This window comes from Sparassis crispa (genome assembly GCF_003851025.1).
Source record: "Sparassis crispa DNA, contig_000004F, whole genome shotgun sequence".
NCBI classification, from domain to species: domain Eukaryota; kingdom Fungi; phylum Basidiomycota; class Agaricomycetes; order Polyporales; family Sparassidaceae; genus Sparassis; species Sparassis crispa.
The window spans coordinates 2,455,553-2,471,868 of record NW_020939751.1 but is presented as its reverse complement, the minus strand read 5'-3'; the positions used below and the strand labels follow the sequence as shown (position 1 = coordinate 2,471,868).

Genomic DNA, 16,316 nt, shown 5'->3' with positions numbered 1-16,316 from the left:
GGGATTTCCATCACTCCGGGGTTCCGTCCGCTACCATATGGAGCCTATGGAGCTATCCCAAGTTCCTGATGCACTGTACGTGATCAAGTTTATGCACGAGGACATTTCTTCTACCCAATGCATGACCTATTAGTGGAAATTATACCCAACAACACTAGTGACATCATGGTGATTTTTTCAGGCCAACATAGAATGTTGTTGGATTCAGACACTTCCAGGGAGCACAGCTACATACTTTGCACCAGGTGCAACTTTTATTTTAATGGAACAGCTACATGCAGTCTCGCCCAAAGGGCGGGAAGAAAATTTGAAGGACTTTTCCATGCCATCAACCTATAAGGTCTACCAGATCTATACATCTACGGTTGCACTACAAGAAGAGTTATCTCCGGAGTGCTATTCACACTTCGAACCACAGTGCAAACTTTGAATATGACTCTACGGAATCACTAAAGATTGTGCTTAAGTGACATACAAACAAATGTTTATCTCCCAGTGAAGCTGTGTGCAGGAGTCGAGGATACACTGAGCTCTGTGCAGACCTGTAGAGTGAATTCTTCCTTGTGCACTCGAATTAATTTCATTTAATTTATTTAATTTCTAGCGAAGCTACCACTATAGCTAGACTGCCGTGTTGTTATGTGCATTTCCTTCAACACGTGCGCATTTCCACTCGAGTGACACCTGCATGATAGACACGAACTCAATACCTGTATGAAGCCTCTATTCTACTCCGAGAGTCTGGTTCTAACTCCCCCGCGCAGTCGTTACCAGTGTAGCATCGCGGTCAGCTCTTTCCGAATCTCACTCCATTGCAATTATCTTGACGTGCACCAGCAAGATCGGCGTTTGAGCGGAGACGTGACTGCAATAATACAGCCATGTCTTCACGTCAGGATGCATCGAAGGCGAAGAGACCATCGGGTGGGAGGGCCTTGCCGCGCCGTCTCTTCTCAATTGATTCGCTGAGGAAGGAAAAGTCTGGGTCAGATTCAGACACGTCTTCCATCGCAGAGTCGCGCCAGCACACCGAGAGTCCTTCCTTCCCTGCCTCTACACTTTCCAGCCTACCGGAGAAGTCGAACGAGGGGGCGGATCCCTTTGCGGACCCAGGAGCAGGCGCGTGGACGGAGAAGGGACTTGTGCGGTCTCCGGACGAGCTGCAGGAACACGTAGAGGAGGATGCGACGCCGAAAGTGAAGGTCCGTGCGCCCAAACCTATACCACTCAATCTCAGCCAGGGTAGGCCGCTGCTAATGGATGAGTCTGCCCCGCTGCGGTCTCCTGGTAAACGGCGGTGGGACACCTTGCGCTCACACGTCCTTCTTTCGACAAATGGTGCCGCTAGTCCTCCGTTGGTACCTCCTCATCGTCCGGATTCCGCTCTGTCGAATGCGTCATCTAGGCCTCAGACGCCGAAAGGGTACCGCTTCGGTCAGAAGAAGATATTCCGCCAGGTTGTCGACCAGGCTCGTGAAGCAGCTGTCGATGAAACTCGCAAATTCACCGAGGAAATTTGCAGGGCGTGTTGGGCCGTCCGCTATGGTGAGCTTCCCATGCGCCCGAAGGTTGAACGGGAGGCGTCTCAAGGCACTGTGGGGTCGTCCTTGTATTTGCCCTTCATCTCCTCTACGACTACGCTACCCATGGCCTCTAGCGTGAGCCTGGCGACGTTGAAATCGACACAGAAGTCGGGGATGCATAGGCCCCAGTCAATCCAGTCGATGTCAACTTCCATCACCTCTCAGATGCCCTCTATGAGTTATCTGTCCCGCGTTCTGACATATACGCCCTCTGTGGGTCGCTCACGAGTACTTCCTATTGAGGATTATGTGCTTTCGACGCTCCTGTTACCGTTCCTGGGCCTGCAGGGCGCCATGCAAGGGAACGAACGAGTCAGCCAGGAGCAGGAGATTGCAGTGGAAACATTTGAGTTTGTGGTGAGGACATGGAGAACAACGTCCACTGAGGTCTGTCTTTGCATTCATACTCCTACCACATGTCTCTGAGTGTCTCCGGTAGGCAGAACTACATCGCTGCCTATGGTGCTGTAAGGCAGCTTCCGTCCCTTCCGGTTCTCGTGCACGTATTCTAGGAACGTTGTCTACCCTCCTTTTCTCTCGCGACAAAGCATTCAGCGTGGAAACGCCCGTGATCTTGCGCACCCTTTTGCATGCCATATTTACCCTTCTTTTGTCGCTCAGCTCGTCTTCGTATTCTAAGGGTGAAGCAGATTTACTACGGGAGTTCATCTCTACGATCCGGAACGGGCAGTGCGGGACACCTTCTTCCGCATCTCTTGAGAAGGAGTACGGGGTGAGCTTCTCGCTTCGCGAGAAAGACTCCAGTGTGCGGCAGGCGATACTCTCCGAGAGTGTCATCATGTGTCTCGAGCTTGGTTCGGAGATCGTTCGTCGTAGGGCTCTACAGAGTCTGGTAGAGGTATGTGGTTAAAACAAAGCTGTCAGCCAGATCACAATGCAAAGGATTAACACGCCATTTAGGAATACTGGCCTCTGCCGGAGCCCTCTTTAACACTAACCCCGCTGCTGTCGTGTATGTATAGCCGGAAGCTGAAAACATTCATCAGCGCGGTGTTGTCGCTACTGTCATCCCCGTCCGACCTGGGCGCTGCACGCGCTGACAGTGATGTCATCATCCGTCTATTCCGATCTCGCATTCTCCCCGAGGTGGAGGCTCTTCGGGATACCGACTCTGCAGACGTAAAGACAGTGGCCATAACGCTCGTGATGGAGCTGTTGCCTATTGACGGCAATCAAGAACGAGACTACTTGATCATGCATTTCTCCCACTGGTACCATGACTTGCCGAATTGGAAGGCAAGCATTGAGAAGACCTTGCAGGATTTGGTGAGCGTTATCTAGATGGTCGGAATTACACTCTTCTGATCCCGTGAGTAGATTGCTGATGGTGAATGGCCAGCGATCCTCCGGATGCTGTCTATTGTGGCGAAGGAGTTACCTGACGATCTTAGACTGCCGCTGGTGTCTCACATATTACCTTTACTGAACGATGCGAGTACCTGTCCGTGTCTTCTTAATTCGTTGACTTACCGAGCTTCTATTTGTTGTATATATCCAGCGCCTGATGGCAAATTCTCCCGAATGCCCTTGCTCGCCTCTATCGTCTTTCTTCGATACCGTCTCACGTCTGTATCCCAAATTGTTCTTCAAACCGGTCTTCACTTGTGCGGCGTCCGCCAAGGACCTGACTATCGCCAATCAAATATGCGTCCTCACCGCAGTCTCGAAGTACCTTCCTGATTTTTGGTTCCGTGACGCCGATATGATGGCCGTGGCCCTTATGAGTGACGCGACTGCCATGAAAGTTAAACAACAAGTTGAAGGCCCTGCGTGGGGCAAGCCACGAATAGGCCAGTCGGTATTACTCCTGGAGCTGATCGAGCACTTGCGGACTGTGCGCCAGTCGAAGGACCTCGGTGCTGTTAGTTCCATCTCGTTCTGGCCGTGCTGTAAGATTATTGATATCGCACTGTCCAGACCGCCATGTCCAACAAGTTCGTCACTGCTCTGGAGGCACGGCTTGGTCTTCTACTAGAAGCAAAAGTGATTTGTCTTCCACTGTGTCCTACCACAGGCATTCTGACCTCGTTTACTCTTTCAGGAGCAGACTGTCCTTGTCCCAGTATCACAACGGATATTATTCTGTGCTCTGTTTCGGGAGATCAGAATGCTCACGCGCTCTCTGAAACAGTTCGTTCCTCTCCATGTCAACAATGCAAACGAATCGCTGATGTTTCGGCATGTTTATAGTGCTTCTTGGCTCCCTTCTACAATTTCATGGACGCTGTACGAGCGTTCGGAAGATCGCCGGCCTAGGGAAGATTGGGACGACGAGGAAATAGAGGAGAACAGATCCTCATTCAACCGATTGCGAGCGTTGTACATACAAGCGCAGGACGCATCGCACGTGACGAACAAGGTGATTTGGGAGCATCTGGTTTACTGTCCATGGGCTTATTCGAAGACAGCATAGGACAACCGTCTTTGCATCACCCACTCCTGATATGAAATCGTCAGCCGGCACACAAGATGCTTACGCTACTCGTTTTGAGACTTTGAAGGCCCTGGATCAGCCCTTGAAGTTCACTTCCCTTGACCTTTTGGTGTCGGTTTCAGGACTTCTCAAGCCCCATGACTACTTGCTCCTTGGTCCCACGCTATGGAAGCACTGTCTGGATGACCCAAGCAGCCACCTTATCGCACCCGTAAGCTGCGTGCCTTTATTGTGATGGTGCATACTGATTCGTCGCGAAGACATGTTTTGCCATCATGCAGTGTGCGGAAAAATGTCCAAATGAATTTGAGCAGTTCGTTGAGAGTGACTTGTCACAGTACGCTTCGTTATTTTTCCCACATTCCAGTCACCAAACATGACCCCTTAGCACTGACGCCGAAGTGCGTCGCAAAGCGGTCCAGCGGATCTCGACTCTTGCTAGCTGGAGGTTCCAGATAATGTCTCAGGATGTCATCCTTGACCGGAATCACCGTCGTCCGTTCAAGTTTGCACGTCCGCCCATTTTGTTCGTCCCGACGGACATGGGAAGTAACTTATTCGTGCTTGAAGAAGATCCTGCTGAGTTCAAGGACAGGAATGGTAATGTGCTCCCATTAGAATTGCGGAGACGACTATCGGAAATTGGTTGGGAGCAGGAAGACCGCTTAGTAGACCCGAAGACCATGTGGATACGGACACCGATGTCCCTTCTACCAAGCCAGCAGCTAGTCCAAGTAGATGCAGACTTTGGCGACCCTTCGTTATCAGAGTCACCGAGTGCATCTCCGAGTGTGGATAACTCGCCAACGAACTCACCTTCTGGACATTTGTCTCTTGTGAGAAAGGATTCTAGTTCCGGTGGCCGCTTACAAGGAGCCAAGAGAAGGCCAGTGTTTGTGCCGACTTTGGTCTCGATGCTCCCACGTCTGGCCTCAATGGTCAACGACAACGATTTTGTGGTAGCAAATGCAACCAGGACTTTAATCCTTGATTTGATGCAGGACGATCCTACACTGATCACCCGTACAATCTTCCACTTGATTTCGGGTGATGAACGAAGCATGATATCTGCAACCTCCTCTTTGAGGATCCTCCTACATGTGCGACATCTACTCCCGCCCGCGATAACGCATCATATCTTGAATCATCTAGCCGGTTTCCTCAAGCTGACCAGTCGACCAGCAGATACCGCGACGCCTCTTCAGAGCTATGCCTATATAGCACCTTCGATTGCGAAGCTTGTCACACAAGTCAGCAAAATGTCTATGCGCGAGATTCGTCGAGCGAAAGTCGATATCTACTTGATACCGTCTGGGTCTCTTTGGTTCCCTTCATCAGCTCCTCCTGGCCCCATGTTTCCAAGATCGCTAACGCGAGCCCAGGATCCGTTCATTCTTCCTCCAGAGTTAGTCTGGATAACTATGATCAGGACTTCTCAGAACATGCTCTTCCTGAACATGTTGAAGCGAGATCCTGGAGACGTCAAGGTGATTAGGAAGAGCAAGACCAGATTCGTATTACCCTCCTTAAGTGATGGCGCCGATGAAGACTCGCTCCCCCTTCTTGCCTTCGCACCGCTGAAGCCTGAATCACGACCACCCACTCCCTCCGCCACCCTGACCGCGTTATCGCTGACTTTAGCCCGTAGCCACCTGCTGCTTGTTGTCCAGTTGTTCCGCTGCATGCCACGGAATCTGAGCGATCGACAGGAGTTGGCTATCCTTGTAGATGGTCTTAACCGCATACTACTCGCTCATGGAGATGATGTTGGTATAGTAGGCCACACGATGTTAGGCGAGTGTGCACGATTAATTATCCAGCCCAGGCTCATTTTTGACATTTGTTAACCACCAGCCTTTATGATGGCAAGTACGCGCTTTAAGCGCTTGTTCATTTCAGGAGGAGGGTATTCCCTGTTCATGCCCGCAATATTCAAAACATACTGTGAGGCAGAGTTCAATGCTGGCATCAGGGCTGCCATTGAATACGGCGTAAATCGCTTCTATGCCTTGCATCAAGAGTCATTTGTCTTTCAGAGCATTGATGTGATATCCCACCTCTTCAAGCTGCCCAATGTCGATGGTCCATGGCTGGCCGGCCATGTATTCGCACTTTTCTCCACCTTGAAGAGCGGCGCTCCTCCGTCGGCTCACGATGTTGCAGGAGTCGCGGACATTAACAAGATACAGGAACAAGAAGCTATTTTACTCAGCGTAGCGGAGGATGTCCCTCAAACGTTCTTTGCATCACTGCGCAAGAGTAACACCGACAAAAGTCAAATAGCCGTCGAGGTTCCTGAGGTGTATGAATGGAGACGTCTTGGGCTTGATGACTTTGTTCGTCTGTTTTTGACGGTCATTGCTCACAATCCACTTATCCAGCGAGCGGAGCGATTCCTCAAGTTGCTCCGATTGCTTGCACCTCATCTCTACAATGGATCGAGTTCAGCTCGCGATGTTCTTCGAGAGGGCATTGACGCTTTGGGCGCCATCATACTTACCAGAGGTGGAGGAAGAACGAAAGCCGACAGTGGGCAAACTCGTCCTACGGATGACTTCGATTACGAGTTTCTCTCAGAGGGGCTCGGGCAAGGAGCCCAACCAGCATTGTCCCCCAGCGACCAGCTTGTGATGCGCCTCGATTACTTGTCTCTGGTGCTCATGTTCACGAAAGCAGGAGGCCAACTAGCTTCTGGCACTCCCCACCGAATCGTGGAACTTTGCAAGCAAGTTCTCAGGGATTCGCGCTCAAGTAGTGAACGTATTGCTCAATTCATCGGCGACTACATGGGCTCGGTCTTGCTGCACAATATACCTTCTCGTCTGAAAGGAGTGCTCTTACTTTTGAATGAGTTCGCCCCGATCACCTCCGCGTATTGCGCCACGGTTGACTTTTCTGGTGTGTTTGATGTGCTCACCAAGTTAGTCGACGATCCTGTTCTAGTCGGAGAACCTGCTTTTGCCCATGCGGTGGTCAGTCAGTATTGTCGTGCTGGTCTGGAGGCCTGCGAGCTGGCGGCTTCGGAGGATCTCTTGTTCTCTCTGCCCCTTCGAGGTAGTCTTATCGCGTTGATGGATCATGCGGTCTCCCTCGCAGGCGCAGACGTGATCGCTGAGCTTGTAACGCGTAGCCCTTCGTACGAATTCCTGGTTGGCATTTTACTACCCTTTGTGCTGGCACTAAGGACTTCCGAGCAGGCAGCCGCCGATTCCGAGGGCCAATGGGCAAACGCGCAGCGTAGACAAGTCCATTCGAAGGCATGGATTCGGCTCCTTGCCTACATCCTGTCGGCTTGTCAAAACACGCACATCCACATGGAGCAGTCAAAATCTCATGGTCTTGACCGCCGCAAGTCTCAGGACAACCGTGGATTAGTTGCAAGTACGAAGTCAGCAGCGGTGTTTACCATGGCACTGCAGATCCTCAAAGTCATTGTCATCCGTGCAGAAAATGATATCATGTCAATTCACCCTGCTGTATGGGCGCAACTCGGCACTATTCTGAGGACGTTATTCGATGAAGGAGACGCGACCTTCGCGCTGAGACCGCGGAACGTCCATCTGTCAGATCCCCCATCGCCAATTCAGTCCCCCAAATACGGGCAGAGTTTCAGCGAGCAACAAGGTAACCCCTTCTTACTCCCTTCCAGCGTATCCTTCGTCTCGCAAAAACGACTCGCTGAGCCACGGTTGATTGACTATCTCACATGGTCTTTCGTGCAGTGGTTATGTCTCAGTCGCAGCCCCCTGGTTCTGCAGATGCGGGGCTTTGTACAGGAGAAGATTGCGACATTGCATCAGCAGTTATCACAGCAGCAGACCGCTAATATTGCGTCACCGCTCAGCGCCATGTCGTCCAGAAGCCGTCCCGTATCTTCCATGTTCACGAAGCCTCGGCGCAGCATGCTGGCCGACACTCCTAACTCATCTGCTGCATCAACTCCACGCAATTCGACCTTCCTCAATGTCTCTATGTCGCTCCCGGTCTTTGACGATGCGAGCCTACGTATGTCGACGCCACGCAAGGAGGAAAGCTTAGGCGTTCGGCAAGCGGGCTACGCACGTGAGAGGAGCCCCATCTCGCCGTCATTGGCGAACCGCAGCTTTCGCCTGTCAGGGCCGAAGATTGTACACCTCGGTCCCGTGCGACCTCATTCGGCGGTGGATGAAGGCAGTTCCCGGCGCTCTATATCGCCGGGCGGTGTCGCAGGGCGGGGAAGCGGGTTCGCCGCTGCGAAAGATATGATAGTGGAGTCGCCGCTGCTTGTGCGCATGACATATCGCCGGATACGCTCAGTGCAGGTAGCGCTCGGATATCGAGTGTTGCTGCCTGGCGGCGAGGTGGACGTCGATGCAAATCCTGGAGAGCGTGCGTGGACGAAGGCGAATGCACTTGAAGCGGTAGTGCAGGAAGTCAAGGACTTGGTTGACGAGTTCTCGGAGGATGATTCGGGCGTAGGCGATGAGAGCGGCGTCATGGTCGAGTTTGAGGGACCAGAGTCGCAAGAGCAGTAATGCGTTGCACCCTGTTGTCTGGTGATAGTTATTAGAGTAACTTCTTGTACATACCGTTAATTTGTTTCATTCTGGATGACACACATCAGTACAACCTGGGCAGAGGTGCAATACTCGATTATAACCTATAACGAGGCAGATGGCTGCGTACTCGCAAGCGAGCATGCGGGAGGAAGTCAGACGACAGGGCCAAAAGAAGATATTTATGACAGACAGTGCAGGTGCCCTACAGAGAGAAGCCCAAGCCAAGCAGAGCCGCGACCAGCGCAGCGACGACACTCCCAGGCACACTCCAGATGAGCGTGTGCATGCCGAGCGCACCGCCGATGGTGCTCTCGTTCGAAAAGAGGATGGTGGGCGTGTACGCGGACGAGTTCTTGGCGTACACGTACGACGTCACGTTCGCACCGGGCGTGGTCGGGTCGTTGCAGGTGATCGAGAGCGAGGACACGAGCGCGTAGAAGTGCCCGCCGTTGTTGGTATAGTCCGAGTCATTCCAGTTGATCATCCCACCCGCCCATTGGATCGTACCCTGCGCGGAGGTGTTGATGCCCGCCGGCCAGATGCTGCGACGCGTCCTGTCAGTGGCGGGAACACGCGGAGACGGGTAGACCCACCTGAGCTCGACCCTGCTTGGCGTGTTGGGGTAGCGGCTAGTCCCAGTGGTGTTGTCCGTGACGTCGGACGCGTGCAGCGTGCGTACGACCTGGCCGTCTACAAGCCACGTCAAAGTATCTGGCTGCCAGTCGATCTGCGATGGAGTCAGCGCTCGGAAATAGCTAGCCAAAAACGGCAATACCCGCGTACCGTGTAATCATGGAAGTTGCTGTACGTGTCCGAGATATTGCTAGTCACTTCGCCGGCGGTGGTCGCCGCTGTGCAGACCTGGCTTCAGCTCTAATTCAACATCAGTGCAATGCGCTGCGCTCACGGATCACGCCCTGCCAGAAGTAGTTGGTTTGGCCCTGCGTCGTCTGGTTTCCGGGGAACTCCCAGTCAATCTCGTCCTTAATGTCCGACATCGTAATGAACGCCGTCACGACCCCGGCCCAGCGGCCAGTTGTCACTGCTGTGGTTCAGCACTTCACTCGAGGCTGGCAAACGAAGCCACGCACGGCGAGCGGTCATCTGGCCATAATGCACGTAGGTCGTCGTGCTGAGGCGCGTGCCGCCATTCGACTCCGTGAGCAACATCGCGAGCTCGCCACCGGAAGTGTTCATGTTCATGATGTTCCCTTGGTTGACGACCAAGTCGTACTCGGAAGCGTTGCCGTGGTAGTACGTCTGGTTCGTCAGTATGCGATCGAAGTTTGCGAAGGTGATCTGCCCAGACGACGATCGATGAGGCGTAAGATTGAATTCACAGAGCGCACGTACATTTCTGTCCTGGCACACGGGTTCGGGCATGCAGGAGTCGAGGGTATTGGAACTGAGGGGATCGCATCCCCCGTAGCAGAAATCCTACGAGGGTATCAGAGTCGAATTATTAAACTTACAGAACACGCACAGGACCGCTCCCGCAGAAACCGTACGAGCCTGAGCAGCGCGTGTCAATCGACTGCAGAAGTATAGAACTGCATCGACGCACTGCAACAAGGACTGGCCGATCCGCACAGCGACGTAGAATTGCTGGAGAATGGAGGTTAGATCTACATCTGGTCCGTTCGACAAATCCAATCACCAAGTTTGCTGCGCTGTCACACCGGAAATGGCAGACACCAACAGAGGTAGCAATGTGACGAGCGCTAGTGACATAGTTTTTAAACGATTGAGGCGGAGGTAAAGAATGAGGAGAGGGTGAGGTGGGTATCGGCTCGTGGAACTTGCGGTCAACGTTCACTGAGAACAGAATTTGGGTGTGATGGGAATAGCCGCAACATCCAAAAATGGTATGTGATGTTCAACATCTCTCGAGTACTGAAGCGAATCAGAAATCAATTATGAAAGAGACTCAGAAAATATGTATGTCAGAGGAGGCTGCAGGGTAGTCTTGCTGCATGACGGAGGGGAGGCGGCGAAAGAGGGCGGTCGGAATATCAATCGTTCGCTGTTCTACCGCTCATGACAGAAATATTGCCGGTCATTTGCGACGGTGTTGCACTACTTATGTGAACCAATGCTCCAATCCGAGTTTAGACGTTCTCGCCTGCGTTTAAAGGGGAGGATTACAGGGCCTCCATATATAAGACCTTGCCGTGCACCTTTTTTCTTCCGGCACGACATCTAGCCCTCGTCTTTGAGTGAGAAGCCTCTATCTAGTGCGTTCCCCAAGCAATTACTCCTCCGTAGCGTATCCACGAGTCATAGGAACAGGCCATCTGTGTCTTGGGCACCTTTGCTACACTTCCCCTTTTCTCGTACACAGGTTGCAATGAAAATCCTGTTTCCCGCCACACTGCCATATGACGGAGGTTCGGGACTCTCGGATGTGCTCCGGAACTTATAAGCGAGGTGATCGCACTAGAAAAAAAAAGGCGCGACATCAAGGTTTTATGGAAACCCTGTAAGGATGGTGGTTCTGCGCTACTGATCACCGTAGCGCAGAACGCGGTCGCGACGCGTGACGCGTGACAACGCGTACTATAACACCGTGGCCGTCACGTCTCCCTCAGTTTCAACAGTCACTAGTCACTGGTCACTTACTGACCATAACGCAAACAATGACTTCTCATGAGCTCCATCCAAGATCTCCACCCATGTTTCCCACTGGAGGCTGTGCATTCTTCTGGCCTCTCTCAAACACTCAAGCATGAACATGACTGATAACATTTCGCCAGCCTTTCTCCATCACCTGTGTTGTATGGTACTGTACCTGCCTTGGAGGAGCTGCCACTGGCTCTTAAGCCTAGAGTGAGCAGTGCACTTCCACCCATCTTGCACTACGGTTACTATCTCATAAGTGATCAGCAATTCTTAAGTAGAGGGGCCAGCCTTCCCGAAGCAAAGTCAGGAGAGACTGACCCCAGTGTCCGTCTGAGCGAGAGGCATACATGTGTCTGACATCTTTTCCTTTGCTTTGTCATTGATAGACTCAGACCACACCTACATCCTCGACACAAGATGGCAATAAGGGCGAATCCAATTCCAGCAAAGATCATATCAATAGACCTCTCCAAAGAAATCTGTTCACAGTGTGAACTGCCAAGATCAAATGCTCCGGAAGCTCAGGTGGGTGGCACTACTGTGCACCAGTGCTGCCACCAAATTGTGTCGCCTAGGCCTCTCGCATCCGCAATCTTCTTGCATCCTGGCAAGATGCAAAGGGTAAAATACTGTCTATCTCAAGTTTTTTTTTTGCAGATCACTCAAAGGCCACTTGTGCACAATTTTTTAACCAGGGGCTGTTAACCATAACATATTGAAATTGCAATGAGACAGCATCATTTATTTATTTCAATATTTTTACTCATCTGATGTTTCTCACTTCCATGATGTTGTGGTGGTGTCATCAGCTGATGTTTTGAAATGTACCACTACTTGGGAAACTACCAACAATAAGATATATATGGGCCAACCAAGCCTACTATCTGTTATAAAACTTGTCAGGATGTGTTCCACCAGTAAAGTGCTCATAAGTTGTCTGGCTCCTCATTCATAGTTTTACTTTCAAGTCTGTATCAGCCTCGAACATCACGGGCACTTGTGAGGTGATTGCCTTAGTCATATCGTCTGCATCTGACATTTACTGGCCTCATGCATACCGTTTGAAATGTTATGAAATGAATGGAAAATGACTGTCTTTCACAGAGGAAGAGTAGTACACAATAGACATATTCCACTATACTTCATCTAGCACCGCTCAGGAGGCTGTATGTTTTGTTGAGTCTGGCACTGCAGAAGATCTGAGTGTCATTGTAAGTGCCTCTGACATAAATTAAGCCCTTTCCAACAGGATTATTGATAGCTTCAAATATTGGGGAAAGCCCAAATGCCATCCAGCATAAGTGCTGCCTTATTCTTTTCGGAGCAACACACAGCTGATATGATTGTTCCAGGTGAAAGGTGGTGGCCACATAATGAACTCAGAATGGTCCTCCAGTATGAAAGTGGAAATTGCCATGTATTTCTTTGATAAGATCAATTATGACTCTGAGTCACAATCGGTCGATTTGGGGTCTGGCCTCACTGAGATGAAGTTTATGCTGCACTCGAGCTGTATAATGCGAGTGTCCTTGGTGGGAGAATTAGCGGGATCGGTGTGGCTGGATTATCATATCAGGAAAACCCAACTTTTACTTAAAGGTGTCCTTATGTGACTTAAATGCACTTATAGGTCTTAAATAAGGTAAAAAAAGACAAAAAGTCCATAAGTCATATTTCCTTAGAGGCTTAAAAGCTGACTTTTGGGAACTTATGGGCCTTAAATAAGGCAAAAAAGGACAAAAAGTCGGAATAAGTCCCATAAGTAAAAGTTGGGTTTTCCTGATGTGGCACTGGGTGGAGGGGGCGCATCAGCAAAACTCCCCTCTACTTTTTGTCTTACTGTCTTGATTGTCTTTTTTGCAATTTTTCTTACATTTCTGGAGGACATGTTTTTTGGAATTCCGGAGGTGTTAGGTCTGGAATACACATAAGCAAAGGTATTCTAAAACATACACTACATAGATTTTTATTATGTCTTGTTTTGGAAAAGACAGGCCTGTCTTAAAATAATGAGGTCACTCACTCCAACCTCCTGATTCAAGACAAGTAAGACGAAAAAGGCCCAAAAAATGCAGGTAAGACATGTAATGAGGTCAAATGGAGTTTTGCTGATACAGGTATGTATTTGAGTTTTACCTACGAAAAATGGTGATGCTACTAGATAATTTCTCCAGGATACGCGTGGAAGACCAACCAGCATGGAGTGATTGTTGACAATATCCTAGCATCACAAAAAGTGCGGCTAGATTTTATCTATTTTGAGTGATCCAAGAATTTTATCCATTATAATCCAATTGTAGTCGAAGCGCAAGAAGATTACAATCGTGTGACAACATAACAAATAATATTACACCTTCTAATCGATGCTCTACATCTTTGCACCTTCCAAGGGTCTCGCACTCTCATTCCATTTGCCTTCGGATTGCTGCACAATGCTGTGTCCTGCCTTCGTCCTGCCTGCCTCTGAGTGTTGCGAACTCCCGGCTAGTTCCGAGAACTGTACAGCTGCAAAGTCCATGACATCCCTTGTCGTCGCCTGCTCCTGCTCCTGCTCACCCTTGTTGTCGATTGATACTTTCTGCTCTAACCTTTTCATTTTCAAAACAGAGTTTGCGTGTCCATGTTGGCCTTCAAATGCTTCTCCCGCTCAGGCTACGTCAAACTCACTATATCTTGTGCTCTGCCTCTTGCATGGTGGCTCTGCAATTTTTTCCGAGCCCTCTGCATGCTCGTCGACTCTCTGCTGGACCTTGTGCCTCTAGCTACTTGCTTACAACGTGGTCTCTGTATGTTAGCATGGCTTGTGGCACCTCGGAAATGCAGATATCTTCATTTCTCGTGCAGCGACTTGTTCCTATGACTCGGACTCAAGCAGCTTGTGGAAGAACATTAGCACATTATAGGAACATCAATAAGCAAGAACCCACCTGGTGATACATGTTAGAGTCAAGCACCGGCGCAGGGCGTTCCGCAGGAAGCTTGTCATCAAAATCCAAAATTCTACACTGGCTACTGTTACACAGTGTCGTGCTTAGGTGGATCCCCACTGAAGACCTGCGCGAAGAGTACCAACAGAAGACCTACAAGTCCAAGCAATGCTAGCCACTGAAGCTGTGACGTTAACCAGCGGCTGCTGCATCAGGAAAACCCAACTTTCTCTTATGGACGTATTTAGACTTTGGGGTCTGAGAACCCTTATTTAAGGCCATAAGTGTTCAAATAAGTCGAATTCCAGACACTCAGGGAATATGCCTTAGGCCCTTTTTGTCCTTATGTCCTTAAATAAGGACCATAAGTCCATTTAAGTTATTTAAGTGTCCTTTTAAGGAAAAGTGGGGTTTTCCTGATGTGATGTCAACACTGGCAATCATCCTGCCTGCGGCGATTCATTGCTTGCTTCTGCACACCCAAGTATCGCTCACGATATGCAACGCACCTCCGGGAAGCCGAGACGACGACGGTCGAATGGTACCGTGATCGGAGCCTCCTCGCCGCCACCATCAGTGTTCACATTCGCCACCTGACTCTTTACATGTACCACAGTGCGAAGGCGCACACATATGTGCTATGTACTCACACAATATATCTTTTTGTGTATGTTATTATGCATTATATTTGATGCTTCGAGGATACAGCAGCAAGTAGCCCGAATACTGCACCGGCAGGAGCAAGTCTTCTAAGCAGCCAGATACTTTCGCCCGTTACAACCAATACACTATGTAATTTTATTGGCATTCTATTCAACTTCTAACATTTCATTGTTAAGACAGATTGACATTTTAAAGATTCCAGTCATTCTGATGGTTTTATCCATTCTAATGGCATTCTATTTCAATATAATGGCATTACAAGTTCCGCGCCTTTTTTGTGATGAGCGTACGAACGGTATGACTATGGATGTCTCGGTGTCATCATACCCCGATCTAAATTTCAGTTTGAAGGTCGGCGTCGGAAGCATATCCCAATGTTCTTCTCTAATGTTTAGTTTTCTTATTAGGGCGGGTTCAACAACTTTGTGAGTGCAGCCTAGTGGCGCGAATGAGATGTGCGGCTGAACGTCAAAGTTTCCAGGGCATCGTTACGAAATTTACTATGAAGTCGTGGCCGCAAACTGAAATATGGGCGAGATTCGTCGGTCTGGCTGCTCTATGTCTTGCTGACCACAGTGTCCAGGGTGGTGTCATCGAAATCCATGGTTCCCTATACGCACAGGAGTTCAAAGCCGCCACGGCGAATTTCTCCGCTAACGTCACCGATCCCAAGGCATCCCGATGTTGATGGCATATAACTATGCCGTCGGGTTTGTATGTCACTTTTACATGCGAATCCAGTCCGAACGGCTGAAGCTGATGGTGTGACCTGACATCAGTCCGTGATGTCTGTAATTATATTCTATGACGCTCCTACTTCCCCCATCGGGTATTTTTCCTTGCCATACCGTATGTGTTGAGCGACGTCTCCACGCCATATTTGTTGTCACTTGTGAAAGCACGTGGCGGGAATACCACTTCCCTCGGGCGGTGGATGCTTTCTTACTTCTGGAATGCTCCCACTGCAACAGAGACTTATTTAAAGTGATCCGTAGCGGATTTTTTAATATTGTCTCAGTGGAGGCCATCATCCCAGGTTTGCTTGACGTTGTCCACAACGAGAGCCTGGTACGTGATCCTGCATTGTGACACCATTGTAAGATCCTCACTCTCATTTTGAACAGTATTGGGGTGCACTGATGTCATCCGACTCCGCCACCCTGATGAGCATGCGCTGCGGCCCAACTACATTCCCGCCGAAGAGCAGCCAGCGCTACCTCCCGCTGAACGTCTACTTCAGCCGGACGTTGTCGACCTCAGACGGTGCCATGTACGATGAGCTCGTGAAGCCCGCGGAGACCATCAAGAACGCGGCTATCGCGGAGGGCCAGCACATCTCGGACGCGGTACTGTATCCTAGCTATGCGCTGTATGGGACGGCGGTGGAGAAGATGTATGGTGACAATGCGGGCACTTTGGCTGCGCTGAAGGCGAAGTATGACCCGGAGAATGTCATGGGTCTCGCGGGAGGGTGGATGTTTTAAAGATCAGAACGCTGTCAGTCTACTGAGTTCTACGGACGTCTACATTT

General features: G+C 50.2%; 3 protein-coding genes across 3 annotated transcripts; 2 read left to right on the top strand and 1 right to left on the bottom strand.

The window, feature by feature from the left end:
- Positions 1-881: 881 nt before the first annotated feature.
- On the top strand, positions 882-7,864 carry SCP_0508370 (hypothetical protein; the record flags this gene model as incomplete). The annotated part of the gene is made up of 13 exons (XM_027758893.1): positions 882-1,970; positions 2,023-2,442; positions 2,505-2,870; positions 2,922-3,035; positions 3,103-3,465; positions 3,522-3,587; positions 3,646-3,734; positions 3,795-3,963; positions 4,013-4,249; positions 4,299-4,375; positions 4,427-5,832; positions 5,893-7,662; positions 7,761-7,864. The coding sequence occupies 13 exons, from the start codon at positions 882-884 to the stop codon at positions 7,862-7,864; spliced, it is 6,270 nt and encodes a 2,089-aa protein (XP_027614694.1).
- Positions 7,865-8,778: 914 nt separating this feature from the next.
- Positions 8,779-10,307, bottom strand: SCP_0508360 (Probable glycosidase; the record flags this gene model as incomplete). The annotated part of the gene is made up of 9 exons (XM_027758892.1): positions 8,779-9,118; positions 9,170-9,303; positions 9,360-9,427; positions 9,484-9,618; positions 9,668-9,875; positions 9,930-10,013; positions 10,060-10,088; positions 10,141-10,181; positions 10,234-10,307. The coding sequence occupies 9 exons, from the start codon at positions 10,305-10,307 to the stop codon at positions 8,779-8,781; spliced, it is 1,113 nt and encodes a 370-aa protein (XP_027614693.1).
- Positions 10,308-15,013: 4,706 nt separating this feature from the next.
- Positions 15,014-16,269, top strand: SCP_0508350 (Bifunctional solanapyrone synthase; the record flags this gene model as incomplete). The annotated part of the gene is made up of 6 exons (XM_027758891.1): positions 15,014-15,136; positions 15,193-15,210; positions 15,267-15,317; positions 15,369-15,468; positions 15,804-15,853; positions 15,910-16,269. 6 exons carry the CDS (start codon positions 15,014-15,016, stop codon positions 16,267-16,269), a joined length of 702 nt encoding a protein of 233 aa, XP_027614692.1.
- Positions 16,270-16,316: the final 47 nt, after the last annotated feature.